Source organism: Hemiscyllium ocellatum, chromosome 20 (assembly GCF_020745735.1).
Source record: "Hemiscyllium ocellatum isolate sHemOce1 chromosome 20, sHemOce1.pat.X.cur, whole genome shotgun sequence".
NCBI classification, from domain to species: Eukaryota; Metazoa; Chordata; class Chondrichthyes; order Orectolobiformes; family Hemiscylliidae; genus Hemiscyllium; species Hemiscyllium ocellatum.
Window position 1 is genome coordinate 34,763,683 of NC_083420.1, and position 26,041 is coordinate 34,789,723.

At 42.6% G+C, this 26,041-nt stretch overlaps 1 protein-coding gene across 1 annotated transcript in view; it reads right to left on the bottom strand.

The window, feature by feature from the left end:
• Nucleotides 1–584: 584 nt before the first annotated feature.
• The window catches only part of hs3st4 (heparan sulfate (glucosamine) 3-O-sulfotransferase 4), a 155,409-nt gene continuing 129,952 nt past the window's right edge, over nucleotides 585–26,041 (bottom strand). The window contains exon 2 of the mRNA XM_060840269.1: nucleotides 585–1,229. Coding sequence (XP_060696252.1) covers nucleotides 587–1,229 — 643 coding nt within the window. The 3' untranslated portion in view covers nucleotides 585–586. The remainder of the gene's footprint in view (nucleotides 1,230–26,041) is intronic.

A 26,041-nucleotide genomic window follows, 5' to 3' on the forward strand; every position in this document is an offset into this window, starting at 1 on the left:
TATAGGCTAAGTGGTCTTTTCACAGTCCTGCATATTCCCAGTAAATTTTCTAGGTTTTACATACCTATTCTGCACTGCTTGGGCCCTGGGATCATGCTGTTTAGTGGCTGGAATGGAAACTATATCAGCATTAGCATTCCTCATTCTAATTAACACAAAATACCTTCATTCAGTTCATACTCTCTGGCTATTATCTTTATCATGAAAACGGCATCCTGCATCATAAAAGTAAATCATTAGTAGATGCACTTCCTGAAGGAGACACAATAAAGACAGTTTGGAGCTTCTTCAGGAGATTTTATAGGGCAATCTGACATGGGCGAAAAGAACTTCAGAAAATCCCAGAAAACTCAAGCTCAACTCAACACAACTCATCTTCAAAATAATTACAATTCATCAGCACAACACCTTTGGTAAGCTGTAATATAGCTTGAAAATTATTTTCCTTTTTTTTATTAATTACAGTCTTAATAAAATTTTTCTTTTCACCAGACTAACAATATAGTCTTATCATATTTATATCTTTTTCTCAGTAAGAAACCAGTTTCTATTCTCTCTTTGTTTTAATTTCAGGCTTTCGATACCCTCAACTGATTTCTTGATTTTCATCCTTTTCCCAATCAAAGTCTTCTCCAGTGATCTGATGGAACATGACATTGAAAGGCCGGTAAAACTTCCGCAGTCTGTGGATTACATCTGGATCTATTTTTGGATGAGTTCTTCCCTTAGATTTGCCGAGACACCTCGGCGTGCTGCTGTCCTCTGGTTTCTTCAGGCAAGGAAAGCCCTTGGTTTTGTTGAAGTAAAAGTGCTTGTCGGTGACGATCCTCTTGAGGCCCAGGAAGTCCTGCACTTTGCCCATTTCTCCAGCTGGGTCGATGATGAGCCTCTCCCCACTGACAAAATGGATCTGGGAGAGGGGAAAGAACTGGAGCCAGTTCTCCAGGTGCAAGGCGTAGATTCCAATGCGGATCGCACTCCAAGAGGCATCAATCAGGCCCAGGGTCCGGTTCTTGAACGCTAGAACCTCAAAGGTCGGAATCTCCGGTTTCTTGGACAGTGTCTGGGTATAGTCTGAAATGGCTCTCGTCACTGGGTTCCTGACCACGACGATGAGTTTAGTGCCTTTTGCCATCGAGAAGATTCGCTTTGGTGCCTCCCTGGTAACAAAGTAACTGGGTGTTTTCTCCATGGTGATCTGACCATCCAGCGTCTTGGGCATCAAGCTTCTGAGGATAAAACAAAAAATGGATGAATTTAGTGCTGCATTTTAGTTCATTGTATTGTTCATCTCCTCCCCACCTCTCCTTTCCCCCTCCCCCACTAAACCCAAACCCAACTCTCCAACAGTTATTTGTCATGGACTATGGTTCAGGGGTGCCTGCATAGTTTCCTTATCCATACAAAAACCTCAAACCTAGGGATCAATTTTAATTCACTCAAAACTCATTCACTTGCACAGAGTTAAAATCAGGCTGGAAAGGTTTCAGCCTCCAACTCTCCAGACATTCAAATCAGAAAGCTGCTTGTCATCCAGAATTAATTATTGCTTCCCAACCTCTGCCACATCTGAGGATAGGTAACTCAGACAGTTCCCTCTCATTCTCCCTGCTGCAGGTCTGAGCTGGCAACAATTTTCAGAACCAGAGGTCAATGTGTCCAGTGACCACTGAAGTGCACAGACCCTCTGAGCAGCAGGAAACACTGACCACTTGCTTTTCCACTAACCAGTGACAGGGGTTTCACTTGGTCCACAGAACTGGAATTATTGAACTTTAGTAAGTCAAGCAAGTTGAGATATTTCAATCTGATCACTGCTTTGTGATTTTGTTCAGATGACTTACTCAAGAAGAAGTAAAACAAATAGAAATGTATTTCGATTGTATATTTCACACATCAAAATATCTCGAAGCACTTACTCGCATCGAAGCACTTCAAAAATGCTGCTGTAACACGGGAAATGTGGCAGCCCATTTGTCCCACAATCCCACAAACCTATGAGAAGATTGTGTGTTTTAGTGACATTGGTTGGTGAATAAATATTAAACAGGAAACTAGGAGACCTCCCTGTCCTTAAATAGTGACCATGGGGTCCTTTGCATTCCCTCACAAAGCAGATCACCCTCAGTTTAATTGTTGTGTTAAAGAAGGTGGCTCTGACAGTGCAGCACAACACAGCGCTGAGGTAAAGGCCTCAAGTCTCAGAAAAAACATCTGACCCACACCCTTCTGACAGAGAGGCAAGAGTGCAACCACTGATACATAACTGACTCCTCAATCAATACTGAGAATTCTGGCAGTATTACTGTCTCTGCCCCAAAGACTATCTGGAGTCATTCCACAGGGACCAAATTACTCTCTGGATATAGATTCCACAGAGTTCCGATTCCATCTGGAATACAATCCCATGGAGGGACTTTATTCATAATTCATCAGCCTTGATTCCTACTGAGATATAGTTTCACAGGGTACTAATTCTTGATACACATTTACAAAGCATTGATTCCTTCTGAGGCGCAACATGGTGAATGCTGACTTATGCTAGATTACAGCTAACTAGAATATGTACTCTGCGTGTGTGACACAGACTTATACCATCATTACCAATTCATGTTTTCTAGGCAAATTGTGAATAAATTGGTTAACAAAAAATCGCATGGCTAAGAGAGAGAAGAGAAATAAGATTATCTTTGGATGACTCCAGCAAACAGCTAGCATAAACACAGCAATTTAAAGGGCATTCCGTGCTTAAAGCTTCAACTGTTCTATGGATAAAATATAAAAGCAATGGGTCAAGGCGGAGTGTCTGTGACTGAAGATAATAGACAGAGTATGACTGAGTATAAAATTCTGCTGTGACATTTCCAATGTAAACAATAACATCACGTGGTTTATAAAACCTAACATCATTTCCATTGTTGAGACTGTTTGTTATCATATGTCCCATTTGCAAGTTGTCTGTATTGGTGGACTGTTTCAGTATCAGAGGAATTGTGAATGGTGCTGAACATCATGCACTCATCAGTGAACATACCCACTTCTGACCTTATAATGGATGGAAGGTCAGAGATAAAGCAGCTGAAGATGGTTCAGGTTAGGATACTACCCTGAGGAATTCCTGCAGCAATATTCTGGGGCTGTAATGATTGACCTCCAACAAGCATTGTACTTGATATGATTCAATTTATACTGGCTTTCCCCCGATCCCTATTGACCTCGGTTTTACTATGGTTCCTTGATGCCATTCTCAGTCAAATGCTTCCTTGATGTTAAGGGCAGGCCCTTTTGTCTTCATTTTTGAGTTTAGCTGTTTGGTCCATTGGCGAACTAAGGCTATAATAAAGCCAAGAACTGAGTGCCCATGGCTGAACCTAAAATAAGCATCACTGAGCAGGTTATTAGTCAGTGAGTACAGCTTTTAATTGCTAGATCTGATTAGATTAGATTACTTACAGTGTGGAAACAGGCCCTTCGGCCCAACAAGTCCACACCGACCCCCCGAAGCGCAACCCACCCAGACCCACATTTACCCCTTACCTAACACTATGGGCAATTTACCATGGCCAATTCACCTAGCCTGCACATCTTTGGACTGTGGGAGGAAACCGGAGCACCCAGAGGAAACCCACGCAGACACGGGGAGAATGTGCAAACTCCACACAGTCTGTGGCCTGAGTCGGGAATTGAACCCGGGTCTCAGGCGCTGTGAGACAGCAGTGCTAACCACTGTGCCACCGTGCTGCCCAAATCTCTTTAAAATAAATTCCATTTGGCACAACAATAATGCTACAGAGCACAGTAAAGGGCATGTATCCTCAGTGTGGAAGCAGGGCCTAGTTTCTACAAGGATTGCATGGTCCACTACCACCACTGTCATAGAAAGATACATCTGTGTCAGATTGGTTAAGTGGGATTTGCCTCCTTGCTGGCTCCCTCACTATGTAATGCAGGGTTCAGTCCGACACTGCGTCCTTCACGTTCGGTCATGATGGTCAGTAATGGTATTGCCAAGCAACTGTTCATGGTCAACATTGAAATGTCTGACCCAGAATACATCCTGTGCTCATGTTGTCCCCAGTGCTTTTTCCCACTGGTGTTCAACATGGAGGAGTACACAAAACAGGGAACTGAGGGCCCTCATGCTTAAACCACAGAAAGCCGGCATACAGATCCAGCAAGGAGTAGGGAATGTTGGCCATTAGTTCAAACAAAGTGGAAGAGAAAAATTGAGAGATCTTGCTAAAATCTTGCCAGAGAAAGCACAGCCAGAATAACATGAACAGGTTTCTAAGGGGAGATAAACTGACATTGGAGACATTGCAGAGAATGTTCACTGGGCTGACATCAGGTAAAGAGAATCTGCCTTTTGTAGAGAGGGTGACTAGATAGGAGCTGGACTCATTGGAATTTAGCCAAAATAAGAGGTGACCACATTGGAATCTACAAGATTCTTAATGGGATTTCACAAAGTAGATGTGGAAAGGTTGTTTTCCCTGTGGGAAAGTCTAGGACTAGAGGGTTTAAGCAGCTATCATTTAAGACAGGGGCAAGAAGGAGTTTCTTTTTTTAGAAGGTTGTGAATCCCTGGAATCTTTTATCATGAAGCATTGTAGAGGTTGGGTCTTGAAGCATATTCAAGATTAAGACATACAGAGTTTTAATCAGAAAGTGAATCAGTGTTAAGGGGAAAGGCAGGAAATGGAGTTGAGGATTATCAGCTGCAAATGTGTTGCTGGTCAAAGCACAGCAGGCCAGGCAGCATCTCAGGAATAGAGAATTCAACGTTTCGAGCATAAGCCCTTCATCAGGAATCATTATCAGATCAGCCATGATCTCACTGAATGGTGGTACAAACTTGATAGGGTAAATTAGAGACAAAATAAACTGCAGAAGTAGACAAGCAGGAGGCTGGAGGAACACAGCAGGCCGGGCATCATCACAGGGTGGAGGTCAATGTTTCAGGTCTAACTCTTCTTCAGGAATGGATGTAGGGGTAGGGAGAGTTGCAGATAAAGAGAGGAGGGGGAAGGGTTATGGGTGGGGAGAGGGGTGGAGTGGTGAGGTGGTGATAGGTGAGTACAGGTGGTAGGTACAACCTGGTAGGTTGATGGGAAGAATGAATCCAGTTGGTAGCTAGAGGGAGGGGTCAGTTGAAGGGTTGAAAGGAAGAAGACAGGCCTGGAAAGGGAGGCAAGGGATGGGTGGGAAGGTTATTTGAAATTGGAGAATTCAATGTTGTGTTCTCTGAGCTGTAGGCTGCCCAAGCAGAAAATAAGGTGTTGTTCCTCCAATTTGCAGTCTGATTCTCTGTGGCAATGGAGGAGGCCAAGGACATGTCGGAAAGGGAGTGGGAAGGGAAATTAGAATGGGGGTGACTGGGAGGTCAGGTCGACCCCTGGTTGAGATGTTCGGCGAGACGTGCCCTGAGTTTAGGTTTGGTCTCCCCGACGTAGAGAAGACCACATCGGGAACACTCGATGCAGTAAACTAGGTTGGAGGAGAGGCAGGTGACCTCTGTCTCACCTGGAAGGACTGTTTGGGGCCCTGGATGGAGGGGAGAGAGGTGGTGTGCCAGCAGGGTTTGCATCTTTTCCGGTTGTAGGGGAAGGTACCAGGGGGCTTCGGGGGGGTTGGTGGGGAGGGTGGAGCAAACCAAGGATTGGTGAAAGGAATGGTCCTTGCAGAAGGCAAGGAGGGGACGATGTGCTTGGTGGTGGAGTCTCGGAGTTGGCCGACGTGTTTGAGGATGATACTTTGGATGTGTAGACTGGTGGGGTGGTAGGTGAGGACAATGAGGGAAATGGAGGAGGTGCAGTGGAGGGCTATCACCTATCACCACCCCACCTCTCTCACCACCCGTAATCCTTCCCCATCACTCTTTATCTGCAACTCCCCCTACCCCCACCTGCATTCCTGAAGGAGGGTTACACCCAAATTGTTGACTTCTCCACCTTTTGATGCTGTCTGTCTTGCTGTGTTATTCCAGCTTCCTGCTTGATGACCTACATCTGCTCTTATATTGTAAAGTCTGAGGGGATACAGGTTCACCAGTTGAAGGGTTCACAGGCCATAGGTGGTAATCAAGGAGGGGTTTCCCTACCTGTGTTTGACCAAATGCTGTCAGATGCCATGTGGTCAAGAGTCAATGTTGAGGACACACTAGACTGTGTTGAGCTCTAGTGCGACAGGACATACCTGTTGATGGTGATGCCTTGGATGTTGTCTGGAGGTGTGAGCATGTCAGGTTGGTGCTTGACCAATCTATAGGACAGCTCCCTCAGTTGTGGCAGAAACATTTGTTTGATGGGACAGAGCAGAGGGACATTTATTCTGTCCCGAACGTGGACTGCAACCTGGAGACGTTTGGTGGGATAGTGTCATGGAACTTTTATCCTATACCTAATCTAACACTAGCCATGAAATCATGTGATAAATTAAAACTTGAGCCGAGGTGAAAATATCCATATCCCACACATCCACATTCAATCTCCTGTTCTAATCTTGGACTAATGGTTTGGGAATGTTGCTTGAGGAAAAAAAATACTTTACAACATGTGGAATAGATATATCTCAAAGCAGGGTCAATAATCAACAGCTTATTAAAGCAGCTAAAAAGTGTGGAAAGCACAATCATGTATTTGGTGGGAGCAGCATGTTAAAGTGTGTAATCAAATCAACTCCTGGAGAGATGATTGAGAGATTCCTATACTATAGTAGGAAAACACGAGGAGAAAGTGAGGACTGCAGGTGCTGTAGGTCAGAGTCGAGAGTGTGGCGCTGGAAAAGCACAGCAGGTCAGGCAACATCCGAGGAGCAGGAAAATCGACATTTCAGGCAAAAGCCCTTCATTAGAAATATGAGCCTCCAACCTCCTATTAATGTCTCAGCACCCCCGTTCCTCCTCCACCACATTTCTGATGAAGGGTTTATGCCCAAAACGTTGATTCTCCTGCTCCTCTAATGCTGTCTGACCTGCTGTGCTTTTCCAGCACCACTCTCTTGACTATAGTAGGAAAAAGAGTTACCATTCTGGTTGGATGTATTCGTGAAGGTTTCATCACATGATCTACGTATTTGGCCTAAATCTGCTCTGGAATTATGACAGAGCCAGAAAAACTGCAGATGCTCGAATTGAGAGTAGACAGGCAGGAGGCTGAAAGAACATAGCAAGCCAGGCAGCATCAGGATGTGCAAACGTTGAGGTTTTGGGTAAACAGCCTTCATTCAGCTCTGGGACTTTCAGAACTAACACATGAAAGTGTTCAAATATATTTTCTTAGAAAAGTTTTTAATGTTTCTCCAATTTTTCTTCTGAGTTGCTCACAGCAGTTATATGGAGATTGCCCTTTAATTCCGGAAGACTGGTGATTCTAACTGACATTATAACAAGCTTAATTTAATCTTTTCTCTTTTACATATTCAATGGACATGATCCAGAGGGCAGTGCCAAGGCTTGGACATTCATCATACTGACGAATACATGTTTTAAAGGGATGAAGATCCTGCCAAAAGGACACCCCTTAAAGGGAGTTTGATTTGGCAGCAGCTCCTTTAAGGCCACAGCCCATTAGAGATATAATTTCTACACACCACATGACTACATCGATTTCCATAAAACAGAAACCAGAACACGCCCTACAACCTTGAGATCAGGAACAAGACCAGTAATTTGTAAACTGGGGATCCCTGTAAAATCCTGTGGCTTTACGGGGCATCTAAAAGGAAGAGAGAGAGAGATAAAGTGGTATCGAGATTTAAAGAGGTTATTACAGAGTTTGAGGCCTGGGCAACTGAAATACCTTAGCAAGAGTTGGAGATACTGAAAAGACTAATATTATATGAGCAGATATCTCAGAGCTTTGTGTCTGGAGAAGGTTATAGAGATGGGGATGGGTTTGAGAATGAGCGTTCTACAGTTGAGGCATTACCTAAACAAGAACTCATGCTTGTCAGGGAGCGCAGGGATGATAGGTGAGTGGAACTTTGTAATAGCTCAGACATGGGCAGCAGAATTTGGGATTGCCTTCAATTTTTGGAGGTAGACTACAGGGGATCAGTCAGGTTTCCTACAGCCATTAGAATAGTCAAGTCTACAGATAACAACAGCATAAATGTGACAATCAGCAGTAGATGAGTTCAAGCAAGGGCAACACTGGGCTGTTTCACAGAAGTGGAAAGGAGCAGTTTGAGTGAGGACACACGTATGAACTAGACTTTCAGCTCTAGCTCAAACATCTTACCATGGGTTGTAGAGGCTGGATCCACCTTGGACATTTGCCAGGGAAAAGGATGAAAATGATAACTAGAAAATGAAGTTTGTAGCAAGGCCAAAAGGCAATAGCATGATCGAGCACTTCATAATGCCATGTTGATTCTGCTCCATTTTACCTTCCTTTTCTAACTAGTTGTTAAATTCTTTATATTCTATAGTATCTTCTATTATTGACATCAAACGAACAGGTCTGTAGTTTTCCATTCTCCCACTTCCTCCCTTCCGAAATAGTGGGGTCATATTTGCTATGAATTTCATCTCATAATTTCTTTGGAGTTTCGAGCCCTCAATCCAATCAACCTTTCCAGTACTGCCTCTGATTAATTTATTTTTGTCCCTCAGTTTCACAAGGCCCTTGGTCGAGTAGTTTTTATGGAAAATTGTTTGCATCATCTTCTGTGAATACAGCCGCAGAGTAACTGTTCAGTTTATCCACTGGTTTCTTCTTCTCTGTGATACAGTCTGATGTCCACTCCTGTATTGCGCCCACATTGGTTCCAGCTATTCTTTCTCAGCAAAAGAAGATTTTTCAGTTACCTTCATGTTCTTCAACAGGTTACATTCATGTTTGCTTTTACATTTCTTAGTCAGTTCTTCATTTGTCATTATTACATTTCATTAGGTTCTAAATTGCTCCCAATCCTGAGGCTTACAATTTTTGCTGGTGTCTTATAAGTTACTTCCTTTGATCTAATATAATTCCTAATTTCTTTTGTTAACCAACATTGATTTACCTTTCCCTTTGCATGTTTGTGCTTTCAAGACTGTACATCTGTTATGAACCATGTAGTATTTGTTTGAGTAACAGTTATTAACAGCCATTTTTTCTGCAAATCATGTACTATATTGTCTCATACACCCCAGCCAACTAAATCTTTGTATGTTTTTAATTTGGTTGCATTCAAGCATAATACAAAATTATTCCATATCATGGTCACTATGTCCCAAAGATGACACTCAAAATACGCAGGATTCACCCCTGAAATTTCCCAAAGCACCAGGAAAGATTCATTCAGAAGGGTGACCAATAAGAGACAAGTCTCTCCCATAAACAGAATGGAAGGAGATAGTGAGGAGCTGCTCCTTGGATCACAGGCTGGTGTTTCCTCATACTTGCTGCTGGAGGTACACAAGTGATACCCTCCCTCCTGCATCAGTTCTCCAGTCACAACTTCAAACACTTCATTCTTCAAATCATACTCACACTTGGGACTAGAACTCATCCTGAGAATGCTGTTTTAGAGCTTTTGCTTTTCAACCTCCTTTCTAACCCCCTGAAATCAGGTTTCGAAGAGTTGTGTGAGGCATTTTTTCACAAAGGGTAGTGATTGCCTGTAATGCTCTGGCAGGGAGATGGGGGAAGGAGACACAATAGCAGCATTGAAGAAATACCTGAACAAATACATGAATGGGAAGGTAATAGAAGTATAAGGATCCTGTAAGTGAAGACAGTTTTAGTATGGAAGGGCAAAATGTGGCAGCACAGGCTGATTAGATTAGATAACTTACAGTGTGGAAACAGGCCCTTCGGCCCAACAAGTCCACACTGACCCTCTGAAGAACAACCCACCCAGATGCATTCCCTACATTTGCCCCTTCACCTCACACTACAGGCAATTTAGCATGGCCAATTCACCTAACCTGCACATTTTTGGACTGTGGGAGGAAACCAGAGCACCTGGAGGAAACCCATGCAGACACGAGGAGAATATACAAACTCCACACAGAGTGTGTGGAGTTTGCCTGAGGTGGGAATTGAACCTGGGTCTCTGGTGCTGTGAGGCAACAGTGCTAACCACTGTTCTGCCCATTCTTTGCTGTATTGGTCTTTGTTTAAATTACATTAACTTTATTTTACGTTGGCTTATTACATTAACTTTGCTTTATTTGGTCTTAACTTAATAAACCTTACAACTATGATTAAATCTTCATTGGACTGAAATATGAGATTAATAGTGAACACTCTTTATTAATGGCAATGAATGTTCCTTAAAACACCTTTTATTTAATTTTACTCAGACATAGTCTCCTAAGTGTGCTCTCTTACTGACTGTGTGGTTTGTAAAACATGGGAGAAAGTGAGGACTGCAGATGCTGGAGGTCAGAGTCGAGAGTGGTGATGGAAAAGCACAGCAGGTCAGGCAGCGTCCGAGGAGCACGAGAGTTGACGTTTCAAGCATGAGCTCTTAATCAGGAAAACATTTGTCTTTTACATTATGGTCAACCATGTCAAAGGCTGCAGACAGATCAAGAATGTCAGGAAGGTATAACATATATTAGTTGCAGTTACATCGGAAATTATTTGTGATTTTGATTTTAAAATGCTTCGGTACCTTGGAAAGGATAGAAATGTCATTGGAGTGATTCACACGTGGACCTTCTGGAAGGATGTGCATGAATTTAGGACGTAGCAACATATTCAAAGACCTTGGAGAGGAAAGAGAAGATGTCAACAGGGCAGTAGTTTTCAAGGTGGAATGGTGGCACAGTGGTTAGCACTGCTGCCTCACAGCGCCAGAGACCCGGGTTCAATTCCTGCCTCAGGCGACTGACTGTGTGGATTTTGCACGTTCTCCCCGTGTCTGCGTGGGTTTCCTCCCACAGTCCAAAGATGTGCAGGTCAGGTGAATTGGCCATGCAAAATTGCCTGTAGTGTTAGGTAAGGGGTAAATGTAGGGGTATGGGTGGGTTGCCCTGGGGCGGTTCGGTGTGGACTTATTGGGCCGAAGGGCCTGTTTCCATACTGTAAGTAATCTAAAGGACAGAGGAGTAATTATTGTAGATTTGAAGATGAGGCGTGCTGTATCGTAAGAACATCAGTTAACTTGAGCAATAAAGGGAAGTTGGATCTTCATCACATTTATGGAAATAGGGCAATGTAGGAGCCTTATGGTCTGACACGGCTTTTTGGCAGATGTGATTGTCTCAGTAAAATACAGAAACCTTTGCATACCCAGTCCTTAAAAATTGACTTGATTGCAGTAGTTTTTTTTTACAATTTAGTCTCTGAATGTGGGCACCACACACAAGTTTATTTCTGGTTTGTCCTTAGCTGCTCAAAGATGATGGCAGTGGACATTATCAACTGGCTTCCCCATGGTTGCATTTAAACTGTGACAGGAGATTGGGAAAATATCTATAATTTCCAGACATTGAGCATTTACAGTTAGCATTTCCAGCATCATTAGTTCCAATTAATTTCCATTTATATTTTTAGAATCAGGAAAATATGTTCTTACATCTGCTCCATGCAGAATAATAAGGATTTTACACTCAGGAAATTTCACTGAGCAAGAAGGTTATTAATGAGAGACTCTCACAGTAAACTGACATCACTGTAGGGAGCTAGGTTTTCATTTATAGGGCCTTTGCAGCATCTGGAATATGTAATTGCTGACTGACTTTTAACTTCTTGCTCCTCACTGTAACATGACGGCAACACTTATTACTCTAACTAGTACTATCTGTATTGCACGCCCTCACTATAACTATCTTTGAAAAACCCCACATCCTCACTGCAATACTCTCTGTATCACAGCCTTGCTGCAATATGTACTCTGAGAAGGCACCCTTTTGTGCACTCTGAAATAAAGCACATCTCCCACAAATGTGTTGCACAATATGATGATCAATGGTTTGCTTTCACCTTATATTTCATGTGTTCACTCCTACTCAGAAAATAGACAGGCTTTTGTTACATTATGGCTTGTGTTTCATTGAAGAGTGAACACTTATATGGACAGTATTCCTAGACTAAGAAGACAGAGATGTTATTGAGACACACCATATAAAAAGAAACACTTGCTTCTTGGATGGTACTGGGTGGCTTATATTTCTCTGGGCTGAATTCTTCCACTTCTTGGCAAAATGGTTTCTCAAGTGAATTCACGGAACTCTGTCTGCACGGCCCCATGGTAAATGTCCTCAAACAATCTTCGACTCTTTGTCTCAGTTAGTATATAATCAGCCCTTTTGGCACATGGCCCATGGAATCATGTGACTGGAGAGGTGCTCTGCTGCTTGGACACTGATGTCATGGGCACCATTTTTAAATCCCAGCTCCATTGCACTTTACACTTGGTGCCTGCACCATTATCCCCAAGGAAATAGCTGAGAAACACAAGTTATCCCTTTGCTTCACTAACTGGGACCCAGAGATACTGATGGATGGTGCAGGGGAGAGGAGACCTGGACTGAGAAAGTGGCCTGTGCCAGTGCAATTTCCTGGGAGAAACACAATGCAGGAAGGTGGTCAATGACCTTCTGCAATCCGCAAAGGTAAGTGCCACCATCTTCTCTCTGCTACTGCAAATTCACAGGACCTCAGCTCACTCCAGCATCACATACCTCTCACCAATGCTCATGGACTACTAAATATCCATGCAGGCTCTCACTTGACGCATCCTCACAAACTACTAACCCTTCCTGTTGTCTATGCTTCCTACTAACTCACTGGGTAGCCTTCAACACTTCTTCTGTTCATGCATCACCGCTAATTGCTCTTCCATCATTGTCATCAAACTCAATTCCTCCCTTTCTGTCACTGCAGGAAAAGATTGACAAATCTTCCAGACTAATGTCTCTACAGCACCCCCAACTGGCCTACCCGTAATCGCAGAAATGGTTGCACTTCACCAACAGAACTGACTGTGGCCCAATCCTAGGTTGGGAGATGGTTCCCTGGACTCCAATAGGACCAAGCCCCAGCAGAGTCTGGATGGGAATTGCAAAAACCCCTTGAATGACTGTGGCAGTACCTCCCAGTGGTGGTTCTTTATCACTCCACTAAAAACTAGTCGCCTGTGACTGGAAGTAGCATGGTGGCTCAGTGGTTGATATTGCTGCCTTACAGCATGAGAGACCCAGGTTCAATTCCAGCAACTGTCTGTGTGGAGTGGACACATTCTCCCACATTTGTGTGGGTTTCCTCCCACATTCCAAAGATGTGCAGGGTAGGTGAATTGGTCATGTGAAATTGCTCATAGTGTTCAGGGATGTGTAGATTAGGGGTAAGTGTAGAGTATAGGCGAGGGGAATAGGTCTGGTTGGGTTCATCTTTGGAGGGTCAGTGTGGACTTGTTGGGCCTAATGGCCTCTTTTCACACTGTAGGGATTCTAAGATCATTTGGTGTGAGCACATGCAGCTTGCCAGCTGCAAAAGCTGCTAGCATATGCTGTAGGTGCATGTAACATGGTGCTGAACAGTAATTTGTCCACCTTCTTTATTGTTCAGTGCTCCCATCTGTGATACACTGTCTGCCTCTCCTTCTGCACAAGACAGAGAGGCTGCAGTCTCCAAGTAAAGTGGGAACAAAGAAATGCAGAGCCACAAGCTGCATCCTCTGTAGATGTATGAGATGTATGTGTGTCCCTGTGTGTAAAGTGAGCTGGGTTCCGAGTTCCAAAGTGAAATCCTGAAGGACTGGCAATGGAGTGAGAGTTGGTCTGAGAGCAGGCATGATGATGCAGTGAGGCTGATGGCTTGCCATGGTTAATTGGATTGTACAAATAGCGGAGGAGGGTAGTATCCATGGAGCGACTAGGGACCTTGTATCAGAGACAGAGTTAGATGATAGCTCAGAGGAGTGAGTGGTGAGCTGCTGCTGCCAGATTCCTGCTCTGACTCTCATGTTGGGATCTAGTTTCTTGGCAATGAGAGCAGAATTGGAAGTTGCAGAGAAATGAGTTGAATTGGGCTATTAATAACATGCAAATACATAGAAGTGAAATAATCTCCAAGCATTAGCAAGATTCTGAATTTATATTGTCAGGGGAAAGTCCACATTTTCTTTCTCAATGTTGCAATTTTGCCTTTTCTCAATTTTATTGCACTTTCCCACATTTCTCATCTTTGCCAACACCAAAGGGAGCCGAAAACTCTGCTCTACATCAGTGCCACAGTTTAGGTGCAACAGACTATACACATTCATAGCAATGTAGGCAAGCATTTGACACATACATGCAGTGTAGGGATTAGCATGCCAAAGGAGTAATAAATACTCTTTACAAAATCTTTCACCTAAATCCACTGCGCATTTACACAGAAACAAGTCTCTTCCCCCGTGGTGTTCCCTCTCCATTCTGACAAGAAAATAATGAGATTGACTGAACTATAAAAATGGTGTGAGACATGCTATGTTTATCCCAAATTGTGAAATCTATAAATGAGTTTCAGTCAGGCCAAACCTGAAGTCCCACATGGTGATTGAGGTCGACATTCCTGAGTACACAAAAATAACAATTGATACTGTGTTACCCAGAAATCTATCCTACTTCTTCTTAAGTGTATGATCTATTCTTTGAAGGTGTAACTGGTAAAGTAGGTAGGGTGAAACAAAGGAATGTACTATGTTTGCATTTTAAAAGACTTTCCATAAGATGTCACAGAAATGGATGCTATACAAGATTAGGAATCACAAGTTAGGAGGTGAAAGTTCAGGATAGATCGAAGACAGGTTTATGAACAGAAACAGGGAGTAAATGGGTCACCTTCTGGTTGGCAGGGTGCAATAGGATGCTATTTGAACAATGCTGGATCCTCAGCTATTCACAGACTATACCTAGATGAGGGGGAATCATATGCATTGGATCCAAACTGATAAACCGTACAAAACCAGTTGAGACGGTGCGCCCTTGAGAGGATACAAAGAACAGTAAGGAACAGTAAAATTCACTGAGTAATGAATTTGTCGGTAGCGCATAATCGGGGTAATGTAAATTAAACTACTTTGACAAGAAGATTAGAAAAGCAGATTTTGTTCTCAAAAAGGTGAGAGACTAGCAAACGTTGGTATACAAGGAATTGGGATGTGTGTTCATTAGTCACAAATGCAGGTACAACAAGCAATTCAGAAAGCAAATTGTACTCTCGATTTTATTGTGTAGGGGATATAAGGGTCAGGACATTTGCTGTAATTATATGGTGTTTTGGTGAGACTGCACCTATTTACAATTTTGATCGTCTTATTGAAGAAAGGATACATTTGTCTTTGCCTTTTGTCAAAAAAGAATCATATTCACATTCAAGGTTAATTTGGTTTCTCTCAGTACAGAAACTGCAGAGCTACCAATTTCCAGCATCTTTAGTATTTTGCTTTTATTTAAGGTTTGCAGATTGGGTGAAAAAATTGAGAAGTCAAACATCAGTCATAATCTGATTGAAAGTTGGAGCAGGCTCTCGGCATCTTAATCCTGTTCTTTCTTCTTATGATCAGTTAAAGTAGACAGATTACATCTAATCCCAAGTGATACGGACAAAACCTTATTATATAATTGCGATTCCACTGGAGAAATGATATAATAGAGATGAATATTAAATCGGACAACTATATCATCATCAACTACTGTTCTTATACAGTATGGATTGATGTTATAAGTCTCTAATGGCATCGTGATAATGTCCCTACCTCTGGCCAACAAGGTCCAGGTTCAAGTCCCGTCTGTTTAATTGTCTCACAATATATCTGAACAGGTCCACTAAAAATATCTACACTAACATCATGGCTAGAATTTGTGGTCCAGGTATTTTTAAATTGAATTTAGTATGGTTTCTTACTCTCTGAGTGGTTTGTCCCAGTTTAAATAATTTCTGGCAACAAACTTTTACGAATTCAGAACTAAAGAAGTTTATTATTGCATTCTACGGCAGAGGTTTTAAAAGCTTATCACACAAAATATCATTCACAAAAACGTTGGGTGATTAAAAAGAACAAATTTTAATATTTCAGTCCCATTTGCACTAGGCCTGTAGTTTCTTAGCTAAATGGATGTTGTAGCTGAAGTGAAGGTTTGCTTAAAGCAGAGGATTCTCAGCAAGCTGTAAGGTTTCTTGTCATCAAATTGCCAGGGAGGTGAGTCTGAACTTGCAGTAGAAGTGGGCTGGGGAAGAATAGCTCCCCACTTTGAATGTTGAGCTATTTTAATTTGCCTACATAGTTGGCAGCTAGTTTGATGGCTTTTGAAGGATGTTCCAGATGATATTTGTCTAATCTCAATGGCTTCTATTGTAAATGCCTGAGTCATGTTACCAATTATAAGTTTAAAGTCCTTTCCCAAGTTGATGGCGGGGGTTGGGTTTACACACCCTGTGTTGTAGTCTTTCATACTTCTGGGTTTTGAGATAGCCACGATCTTTGTGTTTGAGATTGGGAGCCTTCATAAAACATTGAAAGCTTGATGAGGATTATTTGATATTCACCTAATACCCATTCAGTTTTAAAGTCTTGATTGTCTGTGGTGACGCAAAAAAACCCAATCTGCTAGCATTATCAAGCCCCACTTGTTCACAGCTCACCCTTGGTGAAAGGACTTGTGAATTTCACAAGTAGCTGTCACTCTCCATAAAATGAGGCACTTAATTGAGTTTCAGGTCTGTGTGGAGCTGATATTGTCAAAGTTACATGATATGTTGTCACTCAGTTTAAAAGCTCTTGTCCATTTTAAACATATAGTCTTAAAATTTGTAATATATTCATGTCTGTATTTAGCATGATACTAAGTAAACTGGAACAATTCACAGACTTCTAGGACAATACTGAAATGATTCAGAGTATAAATAAAAAACAATTACTGCCTAATTGCCAGGAAACACAGCCTCTATCTCTCTTACTCATGATCATTCTGCCTTTCTCAGAGTCTTTCTTTGCTAGATTCCACTTCTTTCTCTACCAGCTTTGTTCACTGTTCATGTACTTTACTTCCATTTGGTGACTCTTCAGTAGCCCATGAGCCTCTCCCCTGTTGAGTTGTCGTCTCTGATTTTTCGATCATGGTATTAATGCAGGAAAGGATACAGGAAGATCGAACATCTTTGCAAATGACCCATGTCCTAGAAATAATTTTAAATCAGAAGAGTTTACAAAATTAACTTGTGACTTAATGTCTGATATTCTACAGGTTACACGCTCAATGTCAGCTGGTGTGCATAATTGGCTGATGCAAATAATTATAAAGCTATAATGTAAATTATCAATTAAGTATAGAGAGACCTTATGTTTGTGAACATTATTTATTTTTCAAGCCTGACCAGGTTGAGAAACCTTTGCAGAAGTGGAGAGGTTATGCATGGCACATGAAGTATTTATGAATGTGGCATGCTAAAGATCATGACTTTGTATGGTACCCATGTCAGAAAACTTTTGTTTATATCCATCAAGATTTCAACTGACACAAATGTAGAAGTGCAGACACTGCACCATATATCCTGAGAAGATAATAAGAGGGGCATTTGAACACGCAATGTCGCTCAAAAGTCTTGAAACATATGGCCATAAAAATCGACTGGATAAGCCACTTTGAGAGATTTTTAAATTGTTGTTTTGCACTTTGTTCTTAGGACTGGAAATAATGCTAGATATAGTAACACTGTAACCTCATTACCTGCACGTAGCCATTCTACATTCTATCTGAAAGGAGAAAGTGAGGTCTGCAGATGCTGGAGTATCAGAGCTGAAAATGTGTTGCTGGAAAAGCGCAGCAGGTCAGGCAGCATCCAAGGAATAGGAAATTCGATGTTTCGGGCATAAGCAGGCTGCTGGACACACTTTCCTCATTCCTGATGAAGGGCTTATGCCCGAAATGTCGAATTTCCTGTTCCTTGGATGCTGCCTGACCTGCTGCGCTTTTCCAGCAACACATTTTCAGCTCCAACATTCTGTCTGACCAACTTCTGAAATACACATGAAATAGATGTGGGGACACAGCTTGAATGAGTAGGATGCCAAGGTAGTTGAGAATTGTGGGAAAGAATACAATCGAAAAAAAATAGTCAATATCTGATGCCAAGCTTGACTTATAAAATGCGTGCGCCAGTCCAAGTGGCTTGGCATTTTAGGCATGCAGATTGCCAGTTCAATCCCTGACTTGTGCTGGGCCAGTTGATCTCACTTCAGCTGCTGGTGTGTGCTATAACTGACCTTAGTGCTCCTGACCCTGGAATGGGGAAACAACCAAACAGCCTGAATTCCTGCTGCTGACTGCCAACTAGTGAGGCCAGTATGTTACCATCAGGTGAGCAATGTTCTTCCTCAGCTGTTATATGCTCCACATTTGATTGCTTGCTGTCCCTCATTGTCTCAATTTGCTGATGCTTTCACAATGTTCAGTATCACTTGGAACTTCTGAGGCAATGCAGCAGTTTGTTCCCACATATGGCAATGCCTGAATAACATTCAGGCTTGACCTGAAAAGTGACAAGTAACATTCATGCAACACAAATTGCAGGCAGTGATGATCTTCAATGAGAGAGAATCCAATTGACAATCTGACAATCTTCCACCATCAACATCCTGGGGATGGCCACTGACCAGGAGCTGAACTGCTTCAGCTATACTCATTCCTGATAAAGGCTCTGGCCTGAAACGTCAATTTTCCAGTTCCTCGGATGCTGCCTGACTTGCTGTGCTTTTCCAGCACCACTCTAATATTGACATAAATACTGTGGCTACCAGCGCAAGCAAGGAATTCTGCAACCAGTAACTCACCTCTTCACTTTCCAAAGTCTATCCATTATCTACATGCTGTAAGTCAGGAGTGTAATGGAATACGTTCCAGTTACCTGATGGAGTACAGCTCCAACAAGAAGCTCGATATCAAAGCAAAGGAACATGCTTGATCAGCACCTTAATGTTGACTCTCTCCTTCACCAAAGCACAGCAGCTTCAGTGTAAACCACAACAAATTACCAGCATCTTCCAAATCCATGACCTCCCATCTAGAAGAATAAAAGTAGCAGATACAGGGAAGCACCACCAAGTGCAAGTTTCCCTTTCAAGTCGCACACCATCCTTCCCTGTCGCTGGCTCAAAATCCTGCTTTTTTTTTGTGTTATGATCCGTGGAGTAATCAGACTGCAGAGACAGTGAACTCTTGAGCCTCCATTGTTAATTGTATTGTCTAGAGCCCTGTGTGTTCACGCAATATGGTAGACCCTGAGAAGACGATTGGGCGGGGTGAGGGGTGCTGGGTTTGTGAGATAAGGTGATGTTGGCAGTGAAGACCCAAGCTTCATGCCAGTTAATGGGAGTGGGATTATCCAGATGTGTATGTTGGCTAAGTAACTCAATGTGTTGGCTCAATTTCAAATTGGTAGTCATGTGACACAGGCCTGGGAGCCACTCAGATTGAGATTGACAGAACAGCATTGTCCTAGTGGCCATGCCGGCCTGCAAGGTATCCTAACCCTAACTCATTGCTGCAAGATCGAAGCTTTGGTTGGAGATGCTCTGCAGCACCCCTTTTGGCCAATCTTCCTTCTCCCTCCAATCCGTTCTCTGAGGAAGGTTCGTATATCATTCCACCTCATCATCTTTGAACAGACATCTACAGGGTCTGGATGTTGAAGGTGAAGAGCTGCAGCCTGAAGGAGTCAGGGCAGCTGCCTGTGAGCCAAGTGCAGACCTGCATGGCCCAGTGTGACTCTTGAAGATGCTGCAGATCCACAGATGCTGCCAGACCTGCTGAATTTCTTCAGCATCCAGTGTGTTTGGCCAGCACACTCCACATGTCTGTAGCAAGTGAGCGAGTGGAATGCAGCTAAATTGCTCAATTAAATTTGAGCTTAATTATGGCTTGAGAGCTAAACGTGTTGGTGTCTGTTTTAACAAAATCAAATTATGGCAATCAACTCTTTGGTCCAAATTGCATACTGAAATCCTGTGAGTCTTATTTGTACAACACCTCTTTCTTCTCCAATCCAGAAACCTTGCTGTTTAGTCTGACTGATGTTATGCTGACTGAACCTTCGCCTCCCATCCAGCTTCCTTCCTTGGTAGCACTGTCATCACGAGCATTCTGTTTTATCCATTGCCTGCAGAGGTTGGAAGTGAAATGGGTTTCAATGGGATAAACTTGCAGTTATATTAGACCTTTAACATAATAAGGCAGCCCAAGACCATCAGACGTAGCAGTAAGAATAGTCCATTCAGCCCATTGAGTCAGTTCGGTACGCTTCATAAGTATGCTATAAAACAAAATATGACCAAATCACACAAGGTGATGTTATAGCAGATGACTAAAACATTACCAAAGATGTTTTAATGAACTTTTGATAGAGAGGTGGAGAAGTTGAGGGGAATAATTCCAGAGCTTAAACCTGGGCAGCTGGAGGCACCAATGGTGAAGCAATTAAAAAGAGAAATCAAGAAGCCAGAATGAAATGGCTATAGGGCTGGAGAAGGTTACGAAGATAGGAATGGCTCAGGCCATGTCGGGAGTTAGAAACAAAGCTGAGCTATTTAAAGTTGAAGGACTATTTAATTGAGAAGCAACGCGGGTTGGTGAGCATAAACAGGACTTGATGTGAGGGGATCATCAACTTCTTTTTAACAGCAAATCCAAAGATGTTACAGCACAGCTTTGTGGTCGGTGAGATTTGAACCGAGGCCTGGTCGGGTCCACATGTGATCTCAGTTTCACACTAGGACCTCAGAAATGATCTAATCAAGCCACTCATAAAAATAATTTTACAAGCACTGAAGTGCTTTAAGAAAGAGGCCCATCAAGGTTTGCATAAAGCTTTGTAGCTCGGGTGCCAGTTGCTGTAGTTGTGGGTATGGTCACTGAGCTGGGAAGGCCCATGCCAATCTAGCTGGCATTCTGAACACAGCAAGTAAATGAGGCAAAGTGAAGGAAGCTTGAAGTCGCAGCTAGTGTACATTTTAACTTGTGTGGAAGGTTTAAATATTAGGACATTATCTACATTATCTCCCTAATCTGGCACTTAGTGTGGTCCATCACCTGCAATGCTGGCTCAGTTTCAGTGCTTAAAAAGTTAATGTTTAGGTTATGAGGTCCACATGCTCAGTCAGCACTTGCACTTGTTTTTAGGAAGGGTGGCACGGTGCTCAGTGGTTAGCACTGCTGCCTCACAGCGCCAAGGACCCAGGTTTGATTCCAGCCTCAGGCGACTCTCTGTGTGGAGTTTTCACATTCTCCCCATGTCCATGTTGGTTTCCTCTGGATGCTCTGGTTTCCTGTCACGATCCAAAAATGTGCAGGTCAGGCGAATTGGCCGTGCTGAATTGCCCATAGTGTTCGGGGATGTGTAGGTGAGGTGCATTAGTCAGAAATAAATGTAGAGTTACAGCATAGGGGAATGGTCTGGGTGGGATACTCTTTGGAGGGTCCGTGTGGACTTGTTGGGCCAAATGGTCTGGTTCCACCCAGTAGGGATTCTAAGTAGTTCGCATTCTGTCTGCTATAACTCCGATCATGCTTGCTGGACCCTTCAGTAAAACAATTTATTTTGTTGCTCACAACCCCGTGTGGGAGGCATAAAATTAAATGCTTTAGCCTCACATAGGACCAAATACCTCTGGTGCTGTTTAAAGAATCCTCTCTGCTGATCCTGACCTTCTGTGGTCTGGGAATACCCGGGACATCAAAGGGACAAGCTGCTATTGTTATCAATGACACTTTTCAGCCCAACAAAAAAAAATGCCCCTTCTCCAACCTGGGGTCGTTAAGAATAAACTTGGCACAGACCCTTCTCTTTTTATCACCCCAGGCTGTACTCATACATTGTCTTTTAGCATTCTTCCATAACATAATTTTTAATTTATCCTTTTGTTCTCACTCTGCTATTCTCGATGTCATTTAATTTTCCCACTTGATTGCCCCTCAGTATACAGTTTCAGTCAAGCGTCATTAAATCTCCCAGCCCCGCCATTCTCCTCTCAGTATAATGACTTGTTACAGCTGTGTGACTCCCAGCTTACACAAGCTCAACACCAAAATATGCTGATTCATTTTTTAACTCACAGAGGACCAGATACGCACACAGTGAAAAGTGTGAGGACTCCATGTAATTTCCAGTGCAATTAACAATTTATTAATGGGATGGTGGGAATGTGTGCCTGGGAAATACATAGTTCCTGAAAAATTCATTTATGCAGTGATAATATGAAACTCACAGTCAACCACAATGCAACAGCACTAACAGTCATTTAGCATTTCACGGATGGCTAAGGTGGGACTAAGCTGCTCAAAATCACAAAACATTTGTAATTTGTCTGTGGACGGTGGAACCTTTAGTAACAATGAGAATTGAGGGAAAAAATATTTTTAATTCATTCATGGCACTTTGAAATTGGTGGCAAAGTCAATATTTATTGCCTATTCCAATTGTTCCTCAAGCAAATGGGAGTGAGCTGTCTTCTTGAACTGTTAAAGCCTACTTGGTGATGATATGCCAACAGTTCTCTTGGGGAGGATGTTTCAGGAGTTTGACCCAACAACGCTGAAAAACCAGCAACATTTAATTCCCAAGTCAGGATGGCATGTGAGTTGGATGGGGATGTTGAGGTGTTCCCAAAAGCACTTCTTGATTCTGATTCTGTTTCGCCTTCCTCTTGTAGATGGTGAGCATCACGGATATGGTGCATTGATGGTCTACAGAGTGAGTGTTTATAGTTGTGGATAGATTGCTGATACAGCAAGCTGCTTTCTCCTGAATAATGTCAATTCTCTTGAGTCTGCCTTGTCTCAAATGCTGTTAAGCCTCTTGAGGGTGGTTAGTACTACTGCACATGTCCAATGGAAAGTACTCCAGTGTAGTACTAATTATGTCTTATGGATGGACAGACTTGTCTCCTTGGTGAATTTAGGCTGGAGGTGAACCTTTTGGCACAGATATACAAACTTTGACATTGCTATTTAATGGCTGGTCCAGTTAACTTTCTGGTCACTTGTGTCGACAAGGACATTTGATCATGGAACAATGGATATGATTGTTACTGCTCAGTCATGCCAGGAACAACACCAACCATTCCGCAAGATCTTCATCAACCTGAGCAAAGCTTTTGACTCAGTCAATTGGGAAGTGCTCTGGAAGACTCTGTCCAAGGCCAGCTGTTCAGAGCAATTCATCAGCATCCTCCATAAGGTGTTTGCAATGGCCCTCGCCAATGGTCATGTGACAGAATCCTTTGAAATTAAGAGAGGAGCCAGGCATTGATGTGTCATCGCCTCCACCCTTTTCTGAACCTTCACTGTCACCATTCTTCATCTTGTCAAGAACAGACCTCCCAGTGGGCTGTCTGCACGACAGACAAGAAGTTTTTTCAATCTCAACTGTTGGAAATCCAAGAAGAAAACAACACTGACCTTGCTTTTGGAAGTTCAGTATATGGATGACAATGTCATCTCTGATCTCTCAGAATAGAATCTTCAAGATTCACTTAATGTCTTCGTGGAAGCACGCTGAAGAATTGGTCTCAGCAATATTTAGCAACCATTCCCAGTTCTGGATTTAGGATGGGGCATGTGGAGATGTTTGGGTGTATTGGACATGTGCAGCTCCAATAACCCTCAAGAGACTCAACAACTATGCTGAGGAAACTCTTTGCAACCAATGGTGGGAGATGACTTACCTCCAACAACTAGAACCATCTTCCTTTGTACTAGATGTGAGACCAACTGATGGGAAACATGTCCCCCAACAGAGGTACTCAATCCCATATTCAGTCAAATGTCATCTTCACATCAAAGGCTGTTACTGTCTCCTCATCTCTGGAATTCAGCTGGATAGCCCATGCTTGGGTCAAGGCTGTAATGATGCCAAGTGGGCTTGAAGAAAGGTAGGCTGAGCATCTGGGGGGCATGTTATTATTGAAGTGCTGCCTGACTGCAATGTCACAGGCAAATTCCATCACTTTGTTGATGGTTGACAGTAGAATGACGGGTCTGTACTTGTTCGGATTAAATTTATCCTGTTTTTTTATGGATAGGACCTACTCCGTACAGAAGGAACTTTGTTGATTAGTGTACTGGAACAGCTGAGCTCATGGTATGGCTAGTTCTGAAGCACAACTCTTCACAAACTGTAACGTTGTCACGGCCCATGGCTGTTTTTCTGTAGTCAATGTGCTAAGCTTTCTCTTGATCTTCTCACGTAGCGAATCAAATTGGCTAAGACTGGCTTCTGTGATTTGGGACCTCAGCAAAAGGCTGAGACAGATTATAAACACTGCTGCTTGGGAAGGATGGGTGCAAACCTTTCAGTTTTATTCTTTGCATTCAATTGCTGGGCTTCACCATCATTTGAGGATGAAGATATCTGTGAAGTCTCCTCCTTCTATTAGTTGTTCTTGTAATTACTCATCACCATTTCGGACTGAAACTGGTGAGGCTGTAGAAGTTCTGATCAGATCCATTTATTAAGCAGTTGCTTAGCTCTGTCTTTAGCAGGTTGTTGCTGCTAACCAAGCACATAGTGTCGGTGTTGCAACTTCACACCCAATTGCCGGCTCATTTTTTTAGATACACTGGAACTGCATCTGGTAAGGTCCTCGAGACTTCTCATTGAATCATGACTTGAGGAGAATAGTATCAGCAGGGGTACAGCAGACAGACTGTAAAATTGTTTTCAGGTTGTGTAAAATTCTACTGCTGCTGATGTCCTTCAGTGCCTCACTGTTGCTAGATCTGTTCTGGATATATCTCATACAGCACAGTGAATACCCCAACAACAATTTGTATGTATATAGTGTATTTAACACAGTAAAGCGTCCCATTGCAGTGCACAGAAGCATCATAAAGCAACATCTGATACCAAGCAACATAAGGAGGTATTAGTGCAGATGGTCGAACATTTGACTAAAGATTAGGTTTTAAGGCATTTCATAAAGGTGGAATAAAAGTCTAGAGAGTACAGGAAGTATAGGAATCAAGTAACAAGGAATAAGGAAATCAAAGACAGAGCATGAAGAAAATATTAGCAAGCAAGCTAAAGGAAAACTCAAAGATGTTTTACCAGTATTTCAAAGCAAAAGGATAATTAAGGAAAAAGAGGGACCTATCAGAGGTGAAGAAGGGAACTTTTGTGAAGATGCAGCAGAAACAAGAAGATTTTTAAATGAATTTTTTTTACTTTGAATTCATAAAGGAAGGGGATAACATGGCTGTATTAATCCAAGAGGAGCAGGGGGTTATCAAGCAAAACAACCATAATCAGAGAGCAAGTGTTAGAGACGTTGGAAACCTTTAAAGTGGGTAAGTCACCAAGGCCAAGATTAATTGTTGCCTAGGACATTGAAGAAGGAAATGGTAGATGTTCTGAGGATTATTTTCTAATCTTCACCGGATACAGGTGAGGTGCTGACAGACTGGAGGTGTGCAAATATGGTTCCATTGTTATAAAGGATTATGAATGAAATCCAAACATTGGCTTTGCAACAGGAAACAAAGGATAAAGTCGATGAGTGCCCTTGCTGTTTCGAGTGGTGTTTCACAGGCTCGGCATTTGGGCTCGTGCTGTTTTTTTCTTAATGATTTGGACATGAACATTGGGGGCATAATTAGGAAATTTGCAGACAACACAAAAATTGGCTGTATAGTGGACAGTGTAGAAGATAGCTGTAAGATTCCAAATGATAAAGAGGCATTGGTGGGGTGGGCAGAAAGGTAGTAGATAGAGGTCAACTCTGATAAGTGTGAGGTAGTGCATTTAGGGAGGGCTACCAACAAAAGGGAATACACAATAAATGGAAATACACTGAGAGAGGTAGATGGATTGGGTTAGCTGGATTGGAAATGCAAAATTGCTCCATAGTGTTCAGGAATGTGCATGCTAGGTGGATTAGCCATGGGAGATGTGAGATTATGGGATAGGATGGGAAGCTCTTCTTTCTGCGGTGTAGAAATTCTATGATTCTAAATGGATAGAGGGGTTTAGGAAAGGACTTCCAGGCTATCAGGGCTTGGCAGCTTGGAGCAGGGCCTCCAACAGTGGAGTAATTCAAACTAAGATTGTTCAGTAGGTCAGAATTAGAG